General features: G+C 36.3%; 1 protein-coding gene across 10 annotated transcripts in view; it reads right to left on the reverse strand.

The window, feature by feature from the left end:
* PLEKHA1 (pleckstrin homology domain containing A1) overlaps positions 1–25233 on the reverse strand; it is a 56160-nt gene that overhangs the window by 26006 nt on the left and 4921 nt on the right. For 7 of the 10 annotated variants that reach the window (XM_077877344.1, XM_077877342.1, XM_077877340.1 and 4 more), the window contains exons 2-5: positions 13794–13954; positions 8947–9003; positions 6318–6363; positions 213–310 (exon numbers count right to left, since the gene is read on the reverse strand). In XM_077877344.1, the coding sequence (XP_077733470.1) occupies positions 213–310; positions 6318–6363; positions 8947–9003; positions 13794–13934 (342 nt within the window). In that variant the 5' untranslated portion in view covers positions 13935–13954. The remainder of the gene's footprint in view (positions 1–212; positions 311–6317; positions 6364–8946; positions 9004–13793; positions 13955–25233) is intronic. The other 3 variants (XM_077877347.1, XM_077877350.1, XM_077877348.1) reach the window with 1 other exon arrangement.

Genomic DNA, 25233 nt, shown 5'->3' on the forward strand with positions numbered 1-25233 from the left:
GCATAAGGGTTAAAAGGCATTTATGGGCTGGTGTTAAGGGCTGATAGTTACCTTGTACAAGAAAATGTATTCACGTTATAAACACCTGCATTTTAAACAAACTTTGAATATGCAAACTGTTGGTACACTGGAGACACTCAGCAGGTATATTTTCAAAACGTAAAGATTATTTTCAGACATTAAAAATTTAAAAAGAAAAAATAAATACTTACTGTAATTTTTATAGCTTTGTTCAACACATTTACCCATTCTACTAGATCCTGCTGATCATTAGCCTGTAGGAAATATTTCCTCATCCCTGCATTCATAACTGTTGAGAGAAAAAAATAAATCACAATACATGAAATTTTGCATTTGTTACATCTAAATTTATGTTCGCAGCTACTTTCTGAAAAACCATGCTGGTTCAATACTGACTGTCTTGGATTTGACAAGATCATATGTAATAATGCTTTTATCATTCAATAACAGGTAAATCTCTTATTTTTAACGGCCATGTTTTTCATTAAATGGAAATATCACAATACATTTAGCCAATCCCCTAATGATGGACATTTAGATTATTTCCAATTTTAGAAATTATATAAAATATACCAATGAAGCATCATGTACTTATATCTCTCTGTACTTGGGCTACCAGTAGGATAGGATACATTTCTTAACACAGGCATGCTGGGTCAAAGAGAATTCACCTTTAAAATTTTTATAGATTTTGGCAACTTATCTTTCCAAAAGGTTGAACCCATTTACATTCCTAACAACAGTGTATCCAAAGGCCTGCTTTTGTTCAGTGCCCCACACCAGTCCTGGTCATTCACACTTATGCTAGTAACAGACCTTATCTTCTGCCCCAGACTCTGTGATTTTAGAGCTGGGATCTGCAAACAGTATTTCCTAGGACCTCCTGCCAGCCCAAGCCATGTTCAGCTAATGGAAGGTACTGATGGGAAATTAGAAGGTGTGAGGGAGTTAAGGAGAGGACACTTTCTCGTAGGCTCCTGCTACTGGTGCCCGCCCGCTCTCCCTCCCTAAGTGGCAGCACACTCTAGCTACTGCTCCAGGCTTGTCCCCTTGGACACCCTGCACTAGCTCCATCCTGGCCCCAAAGTCCTAGGTTCTGGTCATACTACCTCTTCCCCCTTTCATCTCTCCAGCCATGTGGGTGATGGCAGCTTTCTACAGTTTCCGATTTCTGGGTTTCTTGAGGATTCCTGTGCTCTTTCAGCCTTCTGACAATCGGATAACCAACTCCCTGTAACAAATACTCCAGGGTCTGAAATACCTCGGGCAGAGTGTTTTCCTGACTGGACTCCAACAGATACAGCAATCTCTGACTACTTAATTGGTGAATAATCGTATCTTGTTTAAATGTGAATTTGATTATTGAGACAAGTTAGTTTTATATGTTCTTGGCCATTAGAATTTGTTTTGTGAGCCTTATTTTCTTTACCCATATTTCTTCTGACTGTTCTCTTATTTTGCATTGACTTGAAAGAGCTTTTTTATTAATCGTTTCTGTTTTATTTCAAGCTCTTTTCCCAGTCTGTCATTTGCCTTTTCAATTTGTTCATGGTATCTTTTAATCAAACAAATATTCTATCAATCTTTCCTTTTCCCATAATTACTTGAGCTTTTATATATTTAGAAAATCTCTCCAACTCAAGATTACAAAAATCAACACCCTGATATTTTCAGCATCGTCCTTTATATCTATGTCTTTATATCTAAAGTCTTAATACATTTGGAACTTTTTGTGCAATTTATATATACCTGGTTAGTGACTATCTACTTGTATAAAGCAAAGCATGCCAGTATATACAGCTGTCTACAAACTATCACAGCCATCACTTAAATTAAAGGTTATTAATTATACTTTATGTGCATTTACTTTTAAAAACATAAATATCATTCTAGGAGCTAATGCATCAAAACAGCTACACTGTTGCAATTTTTGAACTATAAAAATAACTTCCAAAAGTCTTCATCAGAATATTAAATGACATACTAGCACTCAGGTGAATATGACTAAGGAAAGGGAGAAACGGAAATCCTTAACGAAAAAAGTTATTTCTCAAATGCACAGGACTTTGAAACTGAAACGGGGACCAAGACACTAAACCAGAGATTCCCTGAATTGAGATGAGGATCTGAGCAAGGAAATCAAATAGTACCTTGGGAAGTGCTATAAGATAACTAGTCTGTAAACGAAAGAAATTTAAAACACCAGAGAAATTATAAATGCCATATGCATAAATTAAGATAAATGAGTAGCACAGTAGGATATTTGTCAACACACTGCTTTTATTTTTAATTTCTAACAACTGGCAAAGTACCCTTTCACAATCTTGTTCCAACTGAGCCTGAGGCTGAGCTCTCCCTCCCCAATGGCTTATTCCCTCAACGCTGTTCTGGGCATCTGCCTGGATCATCTGAAGAGTCTGAAAATCTAAGCACTTGGTACTACATTGTACCTGCCACAAAGTAAATGCCTAATACATCTATTTTTAAATGAATAACATTTATACAAGGACTTTAGGAAAGAGAGGCAAATACACTCTTAAAAAGATTCTTAGCACACCTTGCAGTCCAAATAATTCATGTACTGTATTACTGTATACATAAATGCCAGAAAGAAGCATAATGATATGATGGGAAGGAGGAGATCAGAGCCTGGGGTCACTCAGACTTGATCAGCTCATGCACTTAACTAGCATGTTATCTTGCAAAACCTGTGTAATCCCCTCTGAGCCCATTTTCTTCATCAATGAAATGGATGCAACCCATTTGTTCCTTGAGGGGTGGAGGTGATAAGTGTAAAGAAACTAGGACAGTGCTTCGGACAGAAAAGAGATCACCATCTTCATCATCACCTGGAGATTTCCAAGTAAGGAAGCATTGTGGAAAATGTAAAGCAAATTACTGAGAAGTGGCATATTAACAACATTGGGAGGGAGGCAGGGACAGAGAAATAAAGAAAGAACACTGGAATAAAACAAAACCATACAAAACCTGTAAGTACCACACTTTTACATCAGGGGTTTCAGTGTACAGTGACTCCATCCCAGAGGCTTGTGTTCCTACTGCCTTTCACTTGAGTACTTCTTTATTTCATTTCAAATTTTTACCACCAGAGTGAATGTATCAGATAGATAAGGTCGAAGCATAAACATTAGCCTGACTGTAAACAAGTATCATCCCACAACCTAGGATCACCCTAGCTTATAGTTCGAATGTAATTATGAACCACATGGTTACAAGCCTCTTTCCACATGACCTCTTTGTCAGTTCTCTCTTCCCTCCATTCTTTCTCTGTCTTCTCCTCCTAGATGGTAGACTTTCTGAAAGGAACCTCTAATTTTCTCAAATATTTCTCTCTTCTCATCTTTGTCTCTGTTCTATTTTTAGATTTTTTGGCTTTTTCTTCTGAATTTTGCATTGACTTTTGTCCCATTTCCTATTTGATAGTTCTCTCTCCTCAAATGTCATGTCATCCTGGGCTATATATTCATATTTAACAACAAGGTACTAAAAAACTGATTGGAAGCTCTCCTGAAGATATGCAGAGTTGCTAACTGCTGGATCACTAAATGGCAAACTCCTCTAGTAGAAACACCCAGATGTCAGCATTTAAAGTGCTACAGCACTTTCCTGTCCCAGCACTTCTCCAGGGAGGCCGACTCTCATCCCACTACACCTGGCTACCCAGTACTCTGGGACTGGACACAGGAAAAGGGTGAGTTCAATGTGCAGATTTTCACTTAGTCCTATTTTCAGTTTCATGCCTCATCCCTCTCCTTCTCCCCATGCACAGAGCCTCAGTGACTCTATTTCTTTTTTTAAAATTTTTTATTTACTTAAGTAATCTCTATACCCTTCATCAGACTCGAACTCATGACCCTGAGATCAAGAGTCACAAGCTCCTCCAATGGAGCCGGCTAAGGGCCCCTCCCTGATTCTATTTCTAACAATACTACACATGCCATTTCTTGCTGCGATGGTGGAAAGGTAGCTATGGAAGCAGGGACCAGAGACTACCCCTGACACAGACATCTAAATGTAGTCCTTATTGTCAGACCCTCCTCTCTGTTGCATTCCCAGGCAACACCCAGAACCTAAGCCTATCTGGAGTTGGGATAGGGGCAGGACCCAGACAGGCCAGCTCTTCACTCGCCTCTTCTGCTACTCTGCTAAGTCATTTTACAGACCTCCATGCACTTCCCCTTGTATACACTGTGGGTTACAGATGTCTGCCAGTTACATCAAAGATGATTTGAGTATTTCTTGTTCTCACTTGTTTTTGAGTAATCTAAGATGAAATAAAGGTGGAAGAGTCTTTATGTTGCCATTCTAAATAGAAGTTGTGGTTCCATTTTAGGGGCTTGTGCCTCCCTCTCTGAAGGCAAGCATTTTGTGAATCTCTTCTCTTATCCCCTCCATTAGTAAAGAATAACACTACTGTCAAACCAATCATAATCTTTGATTTCAAGTAAAATCAACTATTCTAAATACTACAATAACTGAATATCACATCTATTACCATATAGTCCTAAGTCCTTCAAAGTGTAGGTTGGAGATTTATATTAAAAAGACTTGTCAAGAGTATATGCATCACACATTCTAAAACACAAAATACTGTTACTTGACTTGCCCCCATTACCGTTTCATTCACAAGGCTCTGAGGCATTTTCCTATTTGGTAACCAAAATTTAAAATTTTTAATAAATACATAATTTTTTTAGGTTTTTAGTGGTGATAAAAGCCTTATAGAGGATTCACTAAACAGCTACACTACATCCTGCTCTGATCCTATTTTCTTACTAGACATATATGTTGCCATCAGATATTATCGCTAACACAATGCCTAGAGAAGAAATCTGCCCTTTACAAGCAAGAGACCAAGGAACTTTAACATCAAATCTACCTCAAGAAGTATCTTACTTTCATGTAAAAACATGTCAGTAGGCCACTCTGAATTTTGTCCTTTCCATCCCTAGTGTCCACTAACATACTGAGGGCACATCAATTCTCCCAGCTTCAACTACCACCCACTATCTTCACAGGTTCCAAATTTCTCCATCCTTGATCTTCAGGCTCCATCCAGTCCTCGATTACTATCACCAGAACGTTTCCATTTGGATGTTTCCCCAACACGTCAAACTCCTAATCAAACATTTTACTCCATCCAGCTCTCCTTGATTCATTTCTTTACCAGAAGTGAACCTACCTGAAATGTCTCTCTTCCCACATATCCAGTCACCATGTCCCTGCACATTTCCTGTAACTGTTGTTTGTCCTTCCTTTCTCCCCCACTGTCACCACCCAGATTCAGGCCCTTAGTAGTTTGGAAGCCCCTGAACTATTTTACCTGCATCAAAACTCTATCCATGCAAAACACTTCCTTCACCTAATACCAGCTTTCTATACACTAATTTCTCACCTCTCGTTTGCACACACATACATACACATATCACCTATCAACATGCTCTACCTGGAATCCGCCTATCCTTTTACTTTCTGGTCTGTCACTGTTCATACCCACAGCTTCACGCAGTGCTCAGGTGCCCATGTACCCCATGTTCTTCTCTGTATGCCTCTGTCCCTGTGGTTCCATCTCCTTTTCTTCCCAACGGCAGAGGATGATCAAGCTTAGCTTGATCGAATGCACCGAATGCAGTGTCTCCTCACCCAGTGTGGCTTTCCCTGACTCCCCAGTAAGGATCTGAAGCTCTTCCTTTGTGGTTAATAGATTGGACACTCCTTTATCTACTGACTGTAACAAATGCAAAGATATTGCCAGATACTGTGTCTGTGAGACAAGTAGCCTATGAGACTCTTAAGGGCAATGACTGCTTCTTGTTACACTCGCAGCACCCAGGCCAAGCACAATGTGCATATACAAGACATTCGCTAAGTGTCTGGTGAACAAGTGGATCAGACACCCTCAACTACCTCTACCCTTAACCTGCAACCTCTCACTACCCACAGCTGAAAACCAAATCCTTTCCATTATTTTTGTATTTAATATACAATAAAAATTACTAGAAATCTCACTGGTAGTGATCACTATATATGGTAGATAATGACTACATGTGAGCAGAGGGAGGTGGCTATGACTGGGATGGATGCAGTAAAGAGGCTTCAAGAGCAGAGGAGAAGTTTTATTTCTTCACCTGGATGGTGGTTTCAAAGGAATTTCCCTTAGAATAATCTATTAACCCACAGGTTTGTGTTGTGTGGTTTTCAGGGACTGTTTTCTTTTAGAGTATAATGTAATATGTTAACCAAAGTTAATGAAAGTATAAAATATGGCTACTTACCAAAACAGAACTCAGCCTTTGGTCTAAGCTTAGTTGCATCGCTAACCTAACAAAAAAAAGAAACAAGTCACTCACTTCTTCATACACTCCTATAACCAACTTTAAATGCTGCGTGAACTTCCACATGTATGACTTCCCAATAATAACACATATTTAGTACACGATCTAAAATTAAACTTTAAAGGCTACTGAAAAAGAACCGCAAATTAAACATAGAATACGGCTCCCAATTGCAAAATGTTAAAACAAATCAAACTTCCATGTTCTTTTTGAACAAACTTGTATTTATTCAAAGGAAATGTGAAGAAGTTGAAAGTAAATCATTATGTTTTATATAACACATAGAAAAATTTTTAGTTTAACATTATTTCCAAAATACCCTCAGAATACTCTACAGAAATTGAATTCTTCCCAAATTGCCTATTTCTAAATTAGCTGTGAACTTTAAGAGAAAATGATGTGGGCAAAGGGGAGACTGTGTATTTACTCAAGCCCAAAAATCCAGAAGACATTAATCTGCAATGAGGAAACCAAAATGGCACTGGATCTTCCTGTATATTAGAATACCTTAGGAAAATGGGGTTGCTTCGTTAAATGCAACACATGGCTCCTTTCAGAAGGTGAAACAATTGGCTGCACCTGGTTGCTGTTACCCCTTTAAATAAAGTAGTGCTCTTGGAAGCCCATTCATGACTATTTCCACCCTGCTGCTCAGTGTTAGAACATATAATTGTAGCATCTGTTTTGTACCTTCAAAAGAAATTCTAAGTCTGGGGTTCCTGACTGATCCTAACTACAAATTCACAGCTCTGAGTCACACTGGAATTTGTTCCAGGAATAAATTCTGGAAAAAAAGTGGCATGTCTAAAGTAGAGTACAAACTGTACAATTCAAACTTTGGAAAGCTGTGGGACAGAGATGAAAGTCAACAGAACTGCACAGGGAAGTTATATTTTAAAAGGAGAGCAAAGGAGTTGGGAAACAGATGGCCAATCAGGCCTACCTGTTTAGTTAATATTTATTTTTAAAGAGCTCCCATTTTTTTTTTAAAAGACCAGGCAACAAACAATCGAAAAGATACAAGCACATGGTCAATCTCTCAACTGCATATTCCTCATCATTGCATTGAGAGTCAAAAATGCCTGGCAGTGGGATGCCTGAGTGGCTCAGTTTCTGCCTTCAGCTCAGAGAGGAATCCCAGTCTGGGTATCGGTCCTACATGGGGCTCCCTGTGGGGAGCCTTGCTTCTCCCTCTGCCTATGTCTCTGTCTCTCTGTCTCTCATGAATAAATAAATCAAATATTAAAAATACCTGGCAGCATATTCACATTACAGTACACATATATTGTAGGCAAGTAAGACTACAAGGGACTACAGTTTATTTTACAGTAGAATTCTATGCTTCCTAATAACAATCACTATAGAATTTAGGGGCGCCTGGCTGGCTCAGTTGGCTAAGCATCTGCCTTAGTTAGGCTCAGGTCATGATCCTAGGGTCCTCGGATGGAGCCTGGCATCAGGCTCTCTGTTCAGTGGGGACTCTGCTTCTCCCTCTCCTTCTCATGCTCATGCTCACTCTCTCTCCAAAAAAACGAATAAAATCTTTAAAAAAAAAAAAAAAAAAGATTTTAAGCAGGTTACCCTGAAGCATTTAGTAAATGTCTTAATTTACAGGAACACTTGAGGTATATTTAAACAATACTTGTCTTTTACAAATTAAATAATATGGTTTTAATTTTAAAAAATAATAAAATGTTGCCCTTAAAATAAGTATTTATTGTGCAAGGGCTGCTTTTCTTTTTTTGTCAATGAGAACGATGCTGAAAACAAAGTACTTTATCGATAAAAATGTCCTTTAAACAGAGGCACACTTGTAAACTGGTCTTCTCTTGAAGACCTTTGCTAACAAATTCCAATATAAGCATAACAGTATGCACATGCATATGACTTAATGTTACTATTCACATCTTGTAACTTAAGTCATCTACAAACATTACTTTGTATAAAAACCCCATTGGGGGAAAAAAAAAAAAAACCCATTGATCTAGCTCCTCAACATCTCTATCTCATTTTCCAAAACCCCAATAAAATAAAGGGGGAAAAACACCTGAAAATATCAAATCTAAATTTTTGAGAAAATAGGACTGCAAAAATTTCAGAAATATCAGCAAACAAGAAAACAGAAAATAGAAACAATGTGAAATGAGGGAGAAACCATTTTTTTTATCATGAAGATGGTTCTTATTTTCTTCAAAATAAAACATAAAAAATCAAAGGTAATGGGATTAAAAGTTGGTAACAGTTTAAATACAGACTTAGACAAAATCTTCTCCAGATTTCCCAAAGACAGAAGCTGTTAACTGATCTTAGTCCTTTTGATGTCTCTCCTAATCATAAAAGTTAATGTTAACTTTTGCAATTTGCCACATCTTGTAAATTAACACCATATTCTTCCTAATTTTATCAAAGAACTTCCTATACACAGTGATCAGGTTCTATTTTTAGCATGATATGACCCAAACATCATCAGCACTAAATAACACAGAAAGGAAACTGCTCCTTTTATTCACAATCTCATTCCAAGGAATTTTAATTCATGCATGAATGTGAAACAATATAGAAAAACTACCTTTGAAATGTAGGTAAGTTTTATGGCTCCCACACGTGATGATCCAGAAGGTAAGTTCTGGAAACAAATTATTAATATATAGTTAAAATCCAACATTAATCTATATTACATTAGAATGTTCTACACATACTATATAAAGCTAAGAAATTAGAATTTTTGATATATTTTACAAATCAACTTTTTCAGTTCAGAATTTATAAATCAAGTTGACAATGTGGATAACAAAACCGAACTCTATTTTGCTCCACCATAATACATTCTATAACTAAAAGACTATTTTTGTCATTGTAGCTAAACTTTTCTTTACCAAAAACAAGACTGGATTTTGTTCCTAAAGGCAATGGGGAAAAAAAATACTTAGAGACAAAAATACAATCATAAGAAATTCAAAAGACTATACAAATTATTCTATTAAAAATTTTTATCAAGTATATCCCTCAAAAAATTGATTTCCCTCATTTAAATACATTAGTATTTAATCATGCCATATTTTATCTACACTGATACCACTTTTTCAAAATAATTATTAACCAATACTCTTTAAGCCATATGTAGAAAATGTATACATTGACACTTGAACTAAAATATTTCTATTCTTCCCTTAACAATTCTAGGGAGGGTTTTGGATCTTAGAAGAGCTAAAAAAGAATTAAGAAGAGGGAAAATCATTTCTGGCAGACTATCAGGAAAGACTCTGTGGAGAAATGAATAGCATTTAAGTTGGTTTTTAAAGGAAAAACCTGAAACGCAAACAGCAGAAGAGAGACTATTCCAGGTGGAGAAAGCAGAGGAGCTACAAGGAGGACACCCAGAGGCTTTGTACTACAATGGAAAAATGGCTACATAGGGTTGGAGTAGAAAATGGTGGTTTGGGAACTTGAACCAAGAACCTAACTATACAGGACCTAAATAAAGAAGTAGCAAAGAACTTATACTGTTAAGAATTTGAACCATTAGCGAAAGCTTGTGGGCATTCTGTAATCAAAATTGTGCCTTGATATATCCTGTAATACAATAAACTGGACGGACTGTAGAGGTGGAAGATGGAGGCAGAAACACCAGATAAAAATATCTGGAAAAAAATAATAAAGAATATAAAAGAAAACACTGATAGAAGATTTTAAAAGTAAAATTAAAACAATATTAACTCTAAAAGTTCCTTTCATTGTAGATTAACCAAGTTCAACTTTTTAACTGACTTTATCATAATGTACATTAAAAGGAAAAACTTTGGGTTTGTTTTTATGAATGAGTAGGAGGTACCTTTCCCGGATCTCTCTCTCTAAGCTTACTGGAAACAATTAATTATATAAAAGCCTACACATTTCAAAGACTTAAGATCCCCAAACATAAACTTCATTATTGTTGACAGGGATAGGTCTTTTCAAAACTTTCACTCCTATGTAAACTGCATTATGTTTTGCTTTTTTTTTTAATAATAAATTTATTTTTTATTGGTGTTCAATTTGCCAACATACAGAATAACACCCAGTGTATGTTTTGCTTTAAACTATATACTATATTCGGGCTCCTAAGTATAAACCATAAATATGTATATTAAATAAAATTATAATTTTTAAGGTATACTTTTAAATGGCTGTGTTCTTATACAAAATGTCTTATGTTTAGAGGTTGCTTTGTTGATTTTTTTTTTAATTTTGGATAAGGAAATGAAATGTTAAAATGTCTTCAAGACCCCCTAACTACTATTAAAGTGATTTTTCAAATGCTGCTGCCCTTCCATTCAAAATTGTTATTTTTCTTTTAAGTCCTCCAAAAATTTATTATTTTAACTAGCTGTTCTAAGCCTTTGTATGAGGAAGAGAAATAAGAACTATGTCATGGCCACATGACATGAAGGGTCACAGATTAAACAGTAGTCTAGTATAGGGAAATATAAGTAGCTGAGAGAGAGAATATTCAAAATACCTAGTTTCTATGGATCAGTATGATTACTGCCAAGTACAACTACAAAAAAAGCTTTCAAAATCGGTTCCCTGACAGTGAACAAGAAATAATCAACTAGTGACATTTACGATAAAAAGGAAAATGAGCCATTTGTTCTTAAGTGTTCCTATACTCCTTTTGCCAAAATACTTTTTCAAGTTTCTTCGAAGTCAGTTTCTGATACAGATACTCCATTATTTAATTCTTCACCATTGCACACATCCCAACAAAACACAGAAAGCTCTGAATGGATCCCTAGTAATACACTAGAATGGACTTCTAAACCAACGGCTTAGTGGTAAAGAAAGGAAAATGTAGGAAGAATGGCTCCGTAAGGACAGGTGAGCCAAACTGACTTCCTTTTCATTATCAGAGTTATTTATTTATTATGATCAGCAGAAGTGTGTTATAGCGCTGTAACATATGCAATTACATTGAATCATGAAATGGTCTATTTTTTTTTAGTAGATCAAAATGGTGACATATTGGAAATTTCATGTGGTTCAACCTAACGCAATAATCCTAGCAAGACATTTTACTAAAGTTTTCATCAGGAGCTATGTGACTTAATACATTTAAAAATGACACAACGCTGGTATACTGATGGCTAATTCACTGGCTACCAAGTCAAGATTGTAAAAGATTCTTATCAGTTAGCATGAAGAATTAAAATTATTAAGCACTAAATAAACAGATTTAAAATTCTGTACTACATTCATAAAAACCAATGTGCTCATTACACCACAGAAATCTGGCTTTTAAAGACTTCATGTTGGGGCACCTGGCTGGTTCAGTCAGAAGAGCATGCAATTTTCAATCTGGGGGTCATGAGCTTGAGCTCCTCACTGGGGTGGTTTGCTTAAAGAAACTTAAAAAAAAAAATCACAACTTAAAAAAAAAAACAAAAGAACAGTTCATATGAAAAAGCTCCAGCTGAGTGCAAAAGATCTAGCTTAATGCAAATTTTAATATACACCCTCCCTGCTACAGACAAAGTGACCTATTCTCCACACATGCCACCGGCTTCCTTGCTTGGGTTTCTTTGCCCACGCTATTCTTTGAGCACTGTAATACTCAATTCCCCATCTCTTAGCCAAAATTGTATCCACCCTCTGGGTCAATTTTGAATGCTACTATGTCCAAGAAGGACTTAACTCAATTCTAAGTTCATGTTTCCTTTGGTGTAATAAACATAGTCCATTTTGTGATCACCTTCATTGAGCTGTAGGTGGGAAATGCTGATAAAAGGAGGAATTCTGAGGGTACAATCTAGTATTATGAAGAAAGGAAAAACAACCAAGAAGCTTTAAATACAATTTGGGAGAAACCATATCTATCACCACCAGGTGTTGTGAAGAGAGACAAACCAGGAAGAGCTCAGGCCAGAACTGTGCAAAGGCTTGTGCAGGTGAGAAGAACCGGAAACCAGGATCTAGTATTGAGCAGGGAGAAGGAGTCAAGGGGAATTAAGTTACTTTCCACTTTGCAAAAGAGTTTGGGAGGGCACTGCACCACAGATAAAAAGATGGGGTCATAAAGGGGAGAAATCTATGTAATAAATAAATGTGAACTTTTGATTTCTGCTGACCTGTTCCTTCTTCCACTGACTCTGGCCAAGTAAATAAAGACATTAATCATGTAGTTGCATAGCCAGATTACTACCACCCAAGAAAGGTAGTTACACCCAAAGATAAGGCAGTAAAACAGTGTTAATAAGCTCTATAAGGATAAGGCTAGAGAGTAGACAGTTCCTAGGGAAAAAAAAGTCTCAAAGTCAGCACTCAAATAATCTACACTGAATTAAAATACAAATTATCATCCAAAATTTGAAACGCTGTGTCTGGATAAAGGACTAAACTTACTTTATAGAGAATCATAGGACATGGTAGGTTAATGGGGAACAGATACAAGAAAATAGATTTTGGCTCACAGAGCAAGTAATAATTAGAGCATCACAAATATCATAAGTGCTTTTTCATAATGTATAATTCAAGCAACTGCTAAAGTGAAGATCAGGGATAGGCAAGTTTCCTGCATTAAGGAGGTGGAATTTGTGCTAAGATGCCTTACAATTTGAATTCTATATGAACAAATATAAATGCATTAGTACATGGCATTTTGTCTCACCTGAAGTAAGTACAGGGTGGTAAAGAATACTAGAATGGTTGTCAGAGGATCTAGCTCCTTCTTTGTGAAACAGAATGAAACCTCCTATCACTCCCCACTCCTCCCTTGACTAAACAGGATCAGCTTAGACGTTTGCTAGGGACTCATCCTTGCAACATCCATTCCAATTTTTTTTTTCATCCATTCCAATTTGAATGAAGAGTTTCACAAGGAGAGAAAACTACTCGACAAGGTCTTTCACAGATCTTAAAACAGGGATTCTAATTTTTAATTTATAACATTTCCCCACTGATTTGAAAGGCAACAAAAAAAAATCAAAGTGCATTTCAATTCATGAATGGCATTACACTGGCTAACACTCAAATCTGCCAGTACAAGATGAAAAGACTACATGTGCACAAGAGTGTCAACTAGCTCAAGTAGTTTCTTTACCAAAAGACTGCAGTCTCTATCCTAGAGACAGTATCTTTTATTTAAATGATTTCTGAATTCTCTGTCAGAGATAGCATTTCTCCTCCAGGGTGGGGGAGGGGCATAAAAAACATATATGCATGCACAAATTTTTATTAAATAAACTTAGTTTCATTTTCTGAAAGTCAAGTAAGACAGCAGACATTCAGCATGCAGGACAGGAAGAATGCAGCCAGTAGAAATAAATCTACCCACAGACTGAGAAAACAAATCATAACACCCATATAGTATGTTAAAGTACTTTAATAATTAAAATTCTTGTGTGCTTTTGAAAAAAAGGTAACCATTTGGATTTTACAAACCTGTGGATTATCCATGTACCATACAAAACTATCTTCTCTGGTATCCAGTATGAAGTACCTTCGAAGAAATTTCCCACTGTTTTCATTTTCCTCAATGTCTAGAAAACCACAAATGCGATTCTGACGATCCACATAAGGCATTTCTGAGCCTGAACATTACACTGTAAAATAAAAACATTTGACAGTAAGTACTTCTCAGTGGACTTCAAGCATAAAATGTGCTTTATACAATTTATTTAACAAAGAGTCTACTTCCCAACACAAGTTGGGGGCCAGTTAATGTGAATATACATGAAGCATGGGCAAAAACCATGTTTGAAATGAAGCTTACTCTGAGTGGTTACCAAATACAACTATACACATTGATGGGAACAAAGGAGAGCTATTAACCTCAGCTGAACAACTGACTTACTCTTTTTCCTAAGTATACCCAGGTAAGCCAAAAAATTAGCTCTCCAAACTGATTTCCTTACTTATAGGGACACATGGATGGCTCAGTTAAGCATCTGCCTTTGGCTCAGGTCATGATCCTAGGATTCTGAGATCAAGCCCTGCATCGGGCTCTCTGCTCAGCAGGGAGTCTGCTTTTCGCTCTCCCTCTGTGCTCTCTTTCCCTCTCTCACTCTTCTCTTAAACAGATAAAATCTTTAAAAAAAAATTCCTCACTTATTAATCGAGATAATCTTCCTTTCAGATTATTCCAGAATATTTTTGAATTCACAGAACAACAGCTAGCACATATTGGTCACTAACTATATGCCAGGCTCTGTGCAAGGTGCCTTTCCATGCATTTTCTCACTGAACCCTGAAAACGACCCAATGAATAGGCATCATCATCCCCATTTCACAGATAAGAAACCTAACGCTCATAAGGGAAAGTGACTTTCTAAGAACTAGTAGATAATTAATGAAAACATACACCAAGACTCTTGAGCTCTAGAGCTTATATCTTAACATCCACACCACATCGTCTCTCTAAAACTCTTTGAATTGCTAAAACTAAAATGAATCAAAGTAAAATTAACATCATGAAAAAGAGAGATAAGCAGGTATTATGTGCTTCTCAATGGAAGACACAACCATCACCTATGACGGCAACATGTAACAAAAAAAGTTTTTATATGAATCGGATCCAGTCTCTATATCTGCATATGCTGAACTACCAATTTACAGGAAATAAGGTAGAGAACACAGTAAACTGTGCCACAGGGGTTCAATTAGCTCAAGTCAGACTGTGGGAAACAGCAGGACAAACAGCCCAGCTTCTTCAGTAAATAAATTATTATGGGGGAGGGAGAGAGGAGAAGAGAAAAATTATAGATTACAAGAGACTTCAGAGGCATATCATATTCTGATCCTTAAAGTACTAAAAGTTTTGTTGTACTGATTAAAGTTAAAAACCATGACTTGAGTAAAAAGCAGTGTTCCTAGCCTTTTTTCTTTTTTCTCTAGAAACTATAGATTTGTGACTCCTTCCTGGTGGATGCAAATCTGCAGACTATTTCTATTCCAATTCTTCTAGAGCTGGCACCAACATCTTTTGGCAGGTTGAATTTATTATGTATGTACCTAGTTCTTCATTTAAAGGCCCAAGGTTGTTCAGTCCACAGTAAAAAATTTAATTGGAACACATCCTGATATACTGCATATCTAAATCACAATTCTGTATGCAGCCATAGAAAAAGACACACTAAAAATTTTTAAACAGAATTATCCACTAAGTTTATATATGTGTGGCACTTAGAGTTTATATAAATCTGATACTTAGAGGAGATAGTTTCTTTAATGAACTTACCCAACATTTAAAAAATTTCTAAAATGTATTCAAAACTTTAAAAATTAATACACTATACTAATGTACAGGCAAAGTTCCTTTTTACTGTGCTTCGCTTTATTGTATTTCACAGATAGTGGTTTTTTTACAAACTGAAGGTTTGCAGCAAACCTTACATGGAGCAAGTCTACTGGCACCATTTTTCCAATAGCATCTGTTCACTTTGTGTCTCTGTGCCACATCTGGGTAATTCTTATAATGTTTCAAACCTTTTCATTATTATTACATTTTTTTATTATTATTACATTTTTTATGGTGATCTGTGATGAGTGATTTTGATTCGCTACAAGGTCAAGTGACAGTTGGCATTTTCTTAGCAATAAAGGATTTTTAAAATAAGACATGTACATTGTTTTCTTTAGACATAATATTACACAATTAGACTACAATATAGTGTGAATGTAACTTTTACATACACTGAAAAACTAAAAACTTCATTTGACTTGCTTTATTGTGATACCTGCTTTACTGTGGTGGTCTGGAGTCAAACCCATAGTATCTTCCAAGTGTGCCTTTGTTCTACAAAAATAAAAAGTATCCACTTGTGTGGTGCCATGAGAATAGACCAAAGGAATAGTATTGAGAGCCCAGATTAATCCATACATCTATGGCCAACTGATTTTCAACAAAGGTGCCAACATCATGCAATGGGGAAAATTTGGCCTCTTCAAAATATGGTGCTGGGACAACTGGATATTCACATGCTAAAGAATGAAAGTGAATCCTTCTTCACATTATATATGAAAGCTAACTCAAAATGGATTAACAATCTGAATATAAGATAGCTAAAACTATAAAACTTTAAGAAAACACGGAGGCTGATATTCGTGATCTTGGATTTGGCAATGAATATTTAGGTATGACACCAAAGTATGAACAACAAAAGAAAAAAATAGGTTAAATTGGACTTCATAAAAACTAAAAGCTTGGGGATCCCTGGGTGGCGCAGCAGCTTAGCGCCTGCCTTTGGCCCAGGGCGTGATCCTGGAGACCTGGGATCAAATCCCACGTCAGGCTCCCAGTGCATGGAGCCTGCTTCTCCCTCTGCCTGTGTCTCTGCCTCTCTCTCTCTCTCTCTCTCTCTCTGTGTGTGTGTGTGACTATCATAAATAAATTTTTTAAAAAATTAAAAAAAAAAACTAAAAGCTTTTTTTTTTTTTTTTAAGAGAGAGGGAGTGTGCAAGGCTGGGGGGGGAGAGAGAAACTTAAGCAAACTCTGCACTGAGCTGGAGCCCAATGCTGGGCTCAATCTCATGACCCCAAGATCACAACACGAGCTCAAACCAAAAGTCGGACACAACCCACTGCGCCACCCAGGTGTCCCAAAACTAAAAGCTTTTTTGCATCAAAGGACATCAAGAAAATGAAAAGAGAACCTACAGAATGGGAGTAAATATTCACAAATTACATATCTAACAAGGGTCTAGTATCCAGAGTATATAGCTATAACAACTCATCTCAAACAATCTAGATAAAAAATAGGCAAAGACTTGAAAAGACATTTCTCCCAAAGAAGATATACAAATGGCCAAAGAGAACATAAAAAAGATGCTCAGTATCATTGGTAATTAGGGAACTGTAAATCAAAGCCACAGTGAGATACCACTTTATACCCACTAGGATGGTGATTATTAAAAGAAAGGAAAACAAATGCTGACGAAGATGTGGATAAATTGGACCCCACACACACATTGCAAATGGTACAACAGCTGATAAGAACAGTTTAGTAGTTCTTCTAAAGTTGAACACAGAATTACCATACAACTCAGCATTTTCACTCCTAGATATACACCCAAAAGAAGTGAAAACAGGTACTCACACATAAATATTAAGAGTAGCACTGTTCACAATAGCCAAAAAGTGGAAACAACCCATATGTTCATCAACAGTAAACACAATGTGCTCTATCCAACTCAATGGAATATTATACAGACACAAAAAAGAACGAAGTACTGATACAATAATCCAATAAAAAGTCCATTAAAAAGTCCAATTAAAAAAAGAATATTTTATAAAAATTAGGATTATTATATATATTCCATGATATATATTGAAATGCAAATGACCTAGAAAAGCCAAATCTATTTCCCAAAGAATAAAGTAGGCTGACTTACACTATTTGATTTTAAGACTTACAAAAAAGCTACAGCAATAAAAACAGTGTAGGATTGATAAAAAAGAAGACAGATATAATAAATCAGTAGAACAGAGTAGCATCCAGGAACAGACTCTTACATACATATTGTCAATTGATTTTCAACAAAGATGCCAAGACAATTCCATAGGGAAAGGAGTCTTTTCAATGAATGGTGCTAGAACAATTAAGTACTCATGTAGGAAAAAAAAATGTAATGAAATTAATCATGACCAAATATAAAAGCTACAGCAATAAAGCTTCAAAAAAAAATATAGGAGTAAGTGTTCATGACCTTGGGATTACACAAAGATTTCTTAATTAAGATATAAAGAGCCTGAGCCATACAGTAGTTGTTATATCAGATTTAAAAAATTAAAAACTAAAAAAAAAAAAAAAAAAAAATTAAAAACTGCTCTTTGAAAGACACTGCTAAGAAATCAAAAGAGAAACCACAGAATGAGAAAAACATTTAGTACATACCTGTCTATCAGATAAATGATATCCAAGAACAGGCAAGAAGTTATTACAATTCAATAAGACAAGCAACCAAATAGGAAAATGACAAAAAAATCTGAAGAAACAAGTCAATGAAGATACAAATAGTAAATGAGCACATGATAAGATGTTCATAATCATTAGTCGGGAAGGTACTGCAAATAAAAGCCATAAGATACTACAACATACCTAACAGAATGGCTAGAGCAAGAACCAAAAACAACAACAAAACCTGACAGTATCAAGGGCTGTCAAGAATGTGGAACAAGTGAACTCCCTTTCATACACTGCTGGTGGGAATGCAAAATAATACAGTGACTTGGAAGGACAGTTTGGCAGTTTCTCATAAAGTTAGACATAAAGTTATATTATAATATAACCCAGCAATCCTACTGTGAGCTGGAAGCTGTGTTGGCACAAAAATTTGTACAAACGTCTACAGCAACAATATTTATAACTGGTAAAAATCAGAAACAACCCAATGTCCTTTGACCAATAAATGAATCAACTATACAACCAATACGACAGAATACTAGTTAGCAATATAAAGGAACAAACCACTACACATACATGGGTAAATCTCAAAATCTATTTTGCTACATGAAAGAAGCCAGACCACAAAAGCTACTGGGACAGAGAACAAAACCAGTGGGTGAAAGGAGGGGTTGGCTTCAAAGGGTAATTTTGTAGTGATGGAACTGTTCTGCATCTTAATTGTGGTAGGACACACCACTACGCATCCATCAAAACTCAGGCCCATATATCAACAGAGTAAACCTTACTGCATCCAAGTTAAAAAACAAAACAAACTATAGTGATAAAAAATAGATCAGAATTGCTAGGGCTTGGGCAGCCCTGGTGGCGCAGCGGTTTAGTGTCGCCTGCAGCCAGGTGTGATCCTGAAGACCTGGGATCGAGTCCCACACCGGGCTTCCTGTATGGAGCCTGCTTCTCCCTCTGCCTGTGTCTCTGCCCCTCTCTCCCTGTCTCTATGAATAAATAAAATCTTAAAAAAAAAAAAAAAAAAAAAAGAATTGCTAGGGCTTGAGGGGCACCTGAGTGACTCAGTGGTTAGGTATCCCGACTCTTGGTTTCAGCTCAGGTCATGATCTCGTGGTTGTGAGATCGAGCCCCACACAAGGCTCCCTCTACACTCAGCAGGGAGTGTGCTGGAGATTCTCTCCCTCTACCTTTGCCCCTCTCCCTACTCTCTCTAGAATAAATAAATAAATCTTAAAAAAAAAAAAAAAAGAATTGCTAGGGCTTAGGATAAAGAAAAAGACTACAAAGGAACATAAGTATCATTTTTTTTGATGATGTAACTATTGTATATCTTGAAAATGATGGAACTTACACAATATATGCACATGTCAAAACTTATAGAACTGTGCTCCAAAATGAGTAAAATTTACCATATATAAATTATACTTCAAAATCCTGAATTTAAAAAGATACCATAAACACTCACCAGATAGCTAAACTTAAACAAAACAACATGAAATGTCAAAGATGTGGCACATCCAGTATTTCTGTACTGTTGATGGGAATGTAAAATGATACAACCACTCTGGGAAAAGTTCTGGCAAAAAAACCAAACATAGACCTAACGTATGACCCAGCCATTCCATTCCTAGGTATTTATGCAAGAGAAATGAAAACATATATGTATGCAAAGACTACTTCACAAATATTTATATCAGCTTTATTCCTAATAGCTTCAAACTAGAAACAACCCAAATGTCCATTAACACATTAAGAGATAAATAAAATTCAATTAGTCTATACAATGAAATACCATTCTACTGTGTGAAAGAACTACAGCCACATGCCACAATATAGTCAAAACTCATCAGACTGTAAACTTTAAATAGATACAGTTCATTGTATATTAACTTAAATCTCTAAAAAGTTAATAAAAAATATCCAGTAGCAATAAAAAATTCATTGATAAAATTGACCATGCATAACTTTTTTAAAAGCTTTTGGATAGCAAAAACCTGATAAGCAAAGTCAAAACCAATAGAAAATATTTACAACTTACATCATCACAAAGGGCTAATCTCCCTAACATTTAAGGAGATGCAAAAAAATGTCAAGGAAAATACATCAAAAGTTCCATAGAAAAATGGGTAAAACACATAAACAAATATTCTGCAGAAAAAGATCTAAAAATGGCCCTTAAACATAAAAGATGCTTGACTTCACTCATAATAAGAAAAATCCCAAAATAACAGAGATGCAGTAAGCATTGCCATTGACACCACAAAAAAACACAACCAGAGTTCATGTGTCTAATACCTTAAAAAAAAAAAAAAAAAAGAAAGTACCTTAGATGGGACACCTGGGTGGCTCAGGAGCTGAGCATCTATCTGCCTTTAGCTCAGAGCATGATCCCGGAGTCCCAGGATGGGGTCCCACATCAGGCTCCCTTTGACTATGTCTCTCTGTGTCTCTCTGTGTCTCTCATGAATAAATAAATAAAATCTTAAAAAAAAAAAAAGTACCTTGAGGAGGGAAAAAAAAGCTTGATTTTTTTCCCAAAAAAAAAAAAAACCTCTAGATCTAACTACCAACTGGAAGGAAATACAGAAAACAAAGGAAGGACGTGTAAAACCATATCACAGAGATAGAAAAATCCAAGCTATAAGAAATTTCTCAGGACATATTAACATATTTCTTCAAAAATAAATTCCAAGGAAGCAGGGGGAAAGGAACAAGAGGACAACCTATAAATTAAAAGACAGGGGCGCCTGGAATGGCTCAGTTGATTGAGCCTTCAACTCTTGGTTTTGGCTCACATTGTGATCTCAGGGTCCTGAGATTGAGCCCCATGTCACTGAGCCCCCAAGTCAGGCTCAGTGGAGAGTCAGCTTGAGATTCTCTCCTCCTCCCTCCCCCTCCGCCCCTTCCCCTGCTCCCAGGCACACTTGCCCACTAGCTTGCTCACTCTCAAATAAAATCTTTAAAAAATAAAAAAATGAAAAATAAAAGACTTAAAAAGACATAATCACAACATGTGGACCTCCTATAAATATAAATCCCATTTTTTAAAAACTGACATATTTAAGAAAATTAGATATTAGAATATTGCCTAATGGTATTAAGGAAACAGATCTTTATTTTCAGTGTGATAATGTTATTGTGATTATGTCACCAAGTAAATGAATCCTTATCAGTTTAGAGTTATTTACTGATACAGACATAACTTATTGCTGGCATAATCTGGGGGCAGGGAATGGAGCAGGCATGGCCTGGGTTGACAGTTGTTGGAGTTACATGATGGGTACTATAGTTATACAACTCTGTCTACTTTTGTGGATGTCCACAACCCTTCATAATAGAAAAAGTCTGTGTCACAGAGAGCTATCATTTCTCACCCATCAGACTGGCAAAAAGTCAAAAGCTTACCAATACACTATATTGGTGAAGCTATTAGAAAACATGTACTTCTACATTGCTCATGAAAATGCAAAATGCTGCAACACTGCTTAAGTGAATATGGCAGTATTTAACAAAATCATATATACCTTTATCCCGTAACTCTATTATCCCACTTGGTATTATCATTCTGAAACTATTTTATATATATGATAGTATTTTATGTGCATTATAGGATACTGTAAATGTATTAATACTATGACTATCTTAGATAACATAACACTAATATCTAAAGTAAACAATATACAATATAAAACATAACATGCAATATATATATATAATATGAATAAAACACTTATTTATTTGTTATTAGGAACCAAGATTTTCCTGGTAAGAGAAAAGATGTATCAATAAAAAGGCAAACTCTACATAATACATCTGAATTAGAGATATTATGAACTTACAGTCTTTGAAAATATAGTAATCGAAAATCAGCACTTTGCAATCCCAACATAATTACTATTTAAGCAAGCATCTTCAATAACACTAAAACCACCACATAACAGGTTGTTAAAGAACAGAATATTCACACAGTCTTAAAATATCAACCCTACAGTTTTCTTAACTAATTACAAAGAGGAAAATGTATCTTTACAATGAAAGATCTTACAGCCCTCACCTTTACCAAATGATTATCCAATGAATCTAGGGGCTAAGTACTAATGAGACTACCTCGTCCTCTAAATAGACCACATATTATATGATTCCAATGATATGAACTCCATATGGGTAAACCCATAAAGACAGAAGTAGATTAGCACATGCCTAAGGATAGAAGGGATGAGGGCAATGAGGAGTTGCTTAGGGATGGGAGGGTACAGGGTTTCTTTTTAGGGTAATAAAAAATATTCTAAAATTGATTGTGGTAACAGTTACACAATTCTGTGAATATACTAAAACTCACTGAATGGTACACTTTATGGGTGAATTGTACCTTAATAAAGCTGGTTTGTTTTTTTTTTTAAAAAAGGGGGGGGGAGAATTACAATTGTCTTTCATTCTAGATCACATCAGAAATCCTGAGAAACACTTCATCTCCCAGACTTCTGAATGTTAGAGTGTTCCAGGAGGTGGCCCACAGACCTCTTCTCTATATATATGCAGTCCCCTGGTGAGCTCACTTATTCACACAGGTCTACATACAGATGGCTTCCAAAAGTTATCTCCAGCCCTGGACATTCAGCTGAACTCCAGACTCAGGTACACAGCTGTCTACATATCTATTTACTCATCTAACAGATGTCTCAAACTTAACAAACAGCACTAGGTATTCCCCTTAGAAACCTGTTCCTCTCTATCTTTCTCATCTCAGTAAACAACCACTCCCTTCTTCCAGCTGTTCAGGCAAAATATCTTAGAGCCAGAGTTGAATGAATCTTCTTTCTCTGTCATTACACATCCAATCAGCAAAACCTGTTGGCTCCATCTTGTAAGCATATCCAGAATCCCACTACTTCTCATCACTTACTCGGCTGCCATTCTGGTCCAGGCCACCATCAGCTCTCAACTAGATGACTGTCCCTTGCTTCTGCTCTTACCCCCTTCACTTTATTATTCTCAACACAACAGAGTGATCCCATTAAAACATATATTCAAGTGTTTATTCAATAAACACATTTTACTACTGGCCAAGCACTGTCCTAAATATTTAAATATTAGCTTATTTAATCCTTATAACAACTTTACAGATGAGAAAATAAAGCACAGAGAATTTTAAAAATAAGTTGTCCAAGGTCACAGGTTTAGGAAGTGGCACAGCTCAGATTCAAACCAGAGGAGTCTGGCTCTGGAACCCAGGCACTTCAATACCAGGTAATGTCACTCTGCTCAAAACTCTTAACCTTGGCTTATTATTAGAATTACCTAGGAGTTGTTAAAAATCCTGATGCCAAGGCTGGACAACTCCCCAGACCAATTAAATCAGAAACTCTGGAAATGGGGGGCAGGGGGTGCCTGGCTGGCTCAGTCAGAAGAGCATGCAACTGTTGATCTCAAGGATTATAAGTCTGAGCCCCACACTGAGTGTAGACATTACTTAAATAAATAAAACTTTTAAAAAGAGAGAGAGAGAAGAAATGAAACAAAATTTTAGAGATGGGATTTGGACATCAGTACATTTTTCTAAAAAGATTTTATTTACTTGAGAGAGCGAGAGAAGCAGAATCCCCACTGAGCAGAAAGCTGAAGGTAGACGCTTAACTGACTGAGCAATCCAGGCACCCCAACATCAGTACATTTTTAAATTTCCCCAGATAATTCCAGTGTTCAGCCAAGGTTAAGAACCATTGTTTCAATGGGATCTCATCTCACTCAAAGTAAAAACCAAAGCCCTTACAAAGACATACAGGCCTCACCTATGCCTCCCAAACCGTATCCCAGCACCCCCTCGGTCACTCATCTGGCCGATGGACTTCCTACTATGTCAGACAAGCTCCCCACTCAGGCCTTTGAACTCAAATATCGCTTTCTCAGAGAAAAAGTGACAACCTATCTTGATGCTATCTAAAATTGCAAAAGCGAACTATACAGCCACTTCCTATCTCCCTTTCCTGTTTTATTCTCCTTAGCATTTGCTGCTAACAAACAATATCATTTACCTATTTACCTGTTTCCCCACACTGGAATGTACAATCCATCAGAGCAGTGATTTTTGTGTGTATCTACTATTGTTTCTTCAGCACTTAAAACAGTGCCTGTCACATGGAAGGCACTCAACTACTTGTTGAATGAAGTATCAAGGAGCCCATAATTACTGCCACAAATATTTTCTTCCTCCACAATTGTTTAATTCAAGTATAATTAACACACAGTGTTATATTAGTTTCAGGTGTACAATATGGTGATTCAACAATTCTATACATTACTCAGTGCTCACTGAGATAAGTGTATTCTTGATGCCCTTCACCTATTTCACCCATCTTCCACCCACCTCCCCTCTAGCAACCACCGGTTTATTCTCTGTATCTAAGAAGCTAGGGTCTTTTTTGTCTCTTTTTTCTTTGTTCATTTGTTTTGTATCTTAACTTCCACATGAATCCAGTGAAATCATATGGTATTTGTCTTTTCCTGGCTGACTTACCTCACTTAGCCTTATACCCTCTAGACCCACCCATGTTCTTGCAAAGAACATTAATATTTCAGTTTCTAGACAGAAACTTTCTTTTTCCTCATTAGATAAAAAATCATTTAGCAGATTTAACTGACTGGTTTGCTTGGACTATGGAAGGAAAAAAGTTCAAACACTATATTTCTATTTGTATTTGTATTTTTAGTAAAGCTAGTATGAGGCAAGAAGAGATAAAACTGTATTATTAAAACCTTCCAGCATATGTATCCTTCAGTCTAAAGTATAGTTAGTTACAGTCATCAATTAATATATTCACAGTTAATACTTCATCGGTCAGGAACCAGGAAGTAAGCCAAAAAAATAAAAACAAAACAAAAACCAGAGACACAAACAAAAAAAAAGAGAAAAAACTTAAGTTCTTCACAGTGAGACATCATTAGGCCCACAGGGCTTCACTATTATTTGTTAA

Source organism: Canis aureus, chromosome 29, assembly GCF_053574225.1.
Source record: "Canis aureus isolate CA01 chromosome 29, VMU_Caureus_v.1.0, whole genome shotgun sequence".
Taxonomy (NCBI): domain Eukaryota; kingdom Metazoa; phylum Chordata; class Mammalia; order Carnivora; family Canidae; genus Canis; species Canis aureus.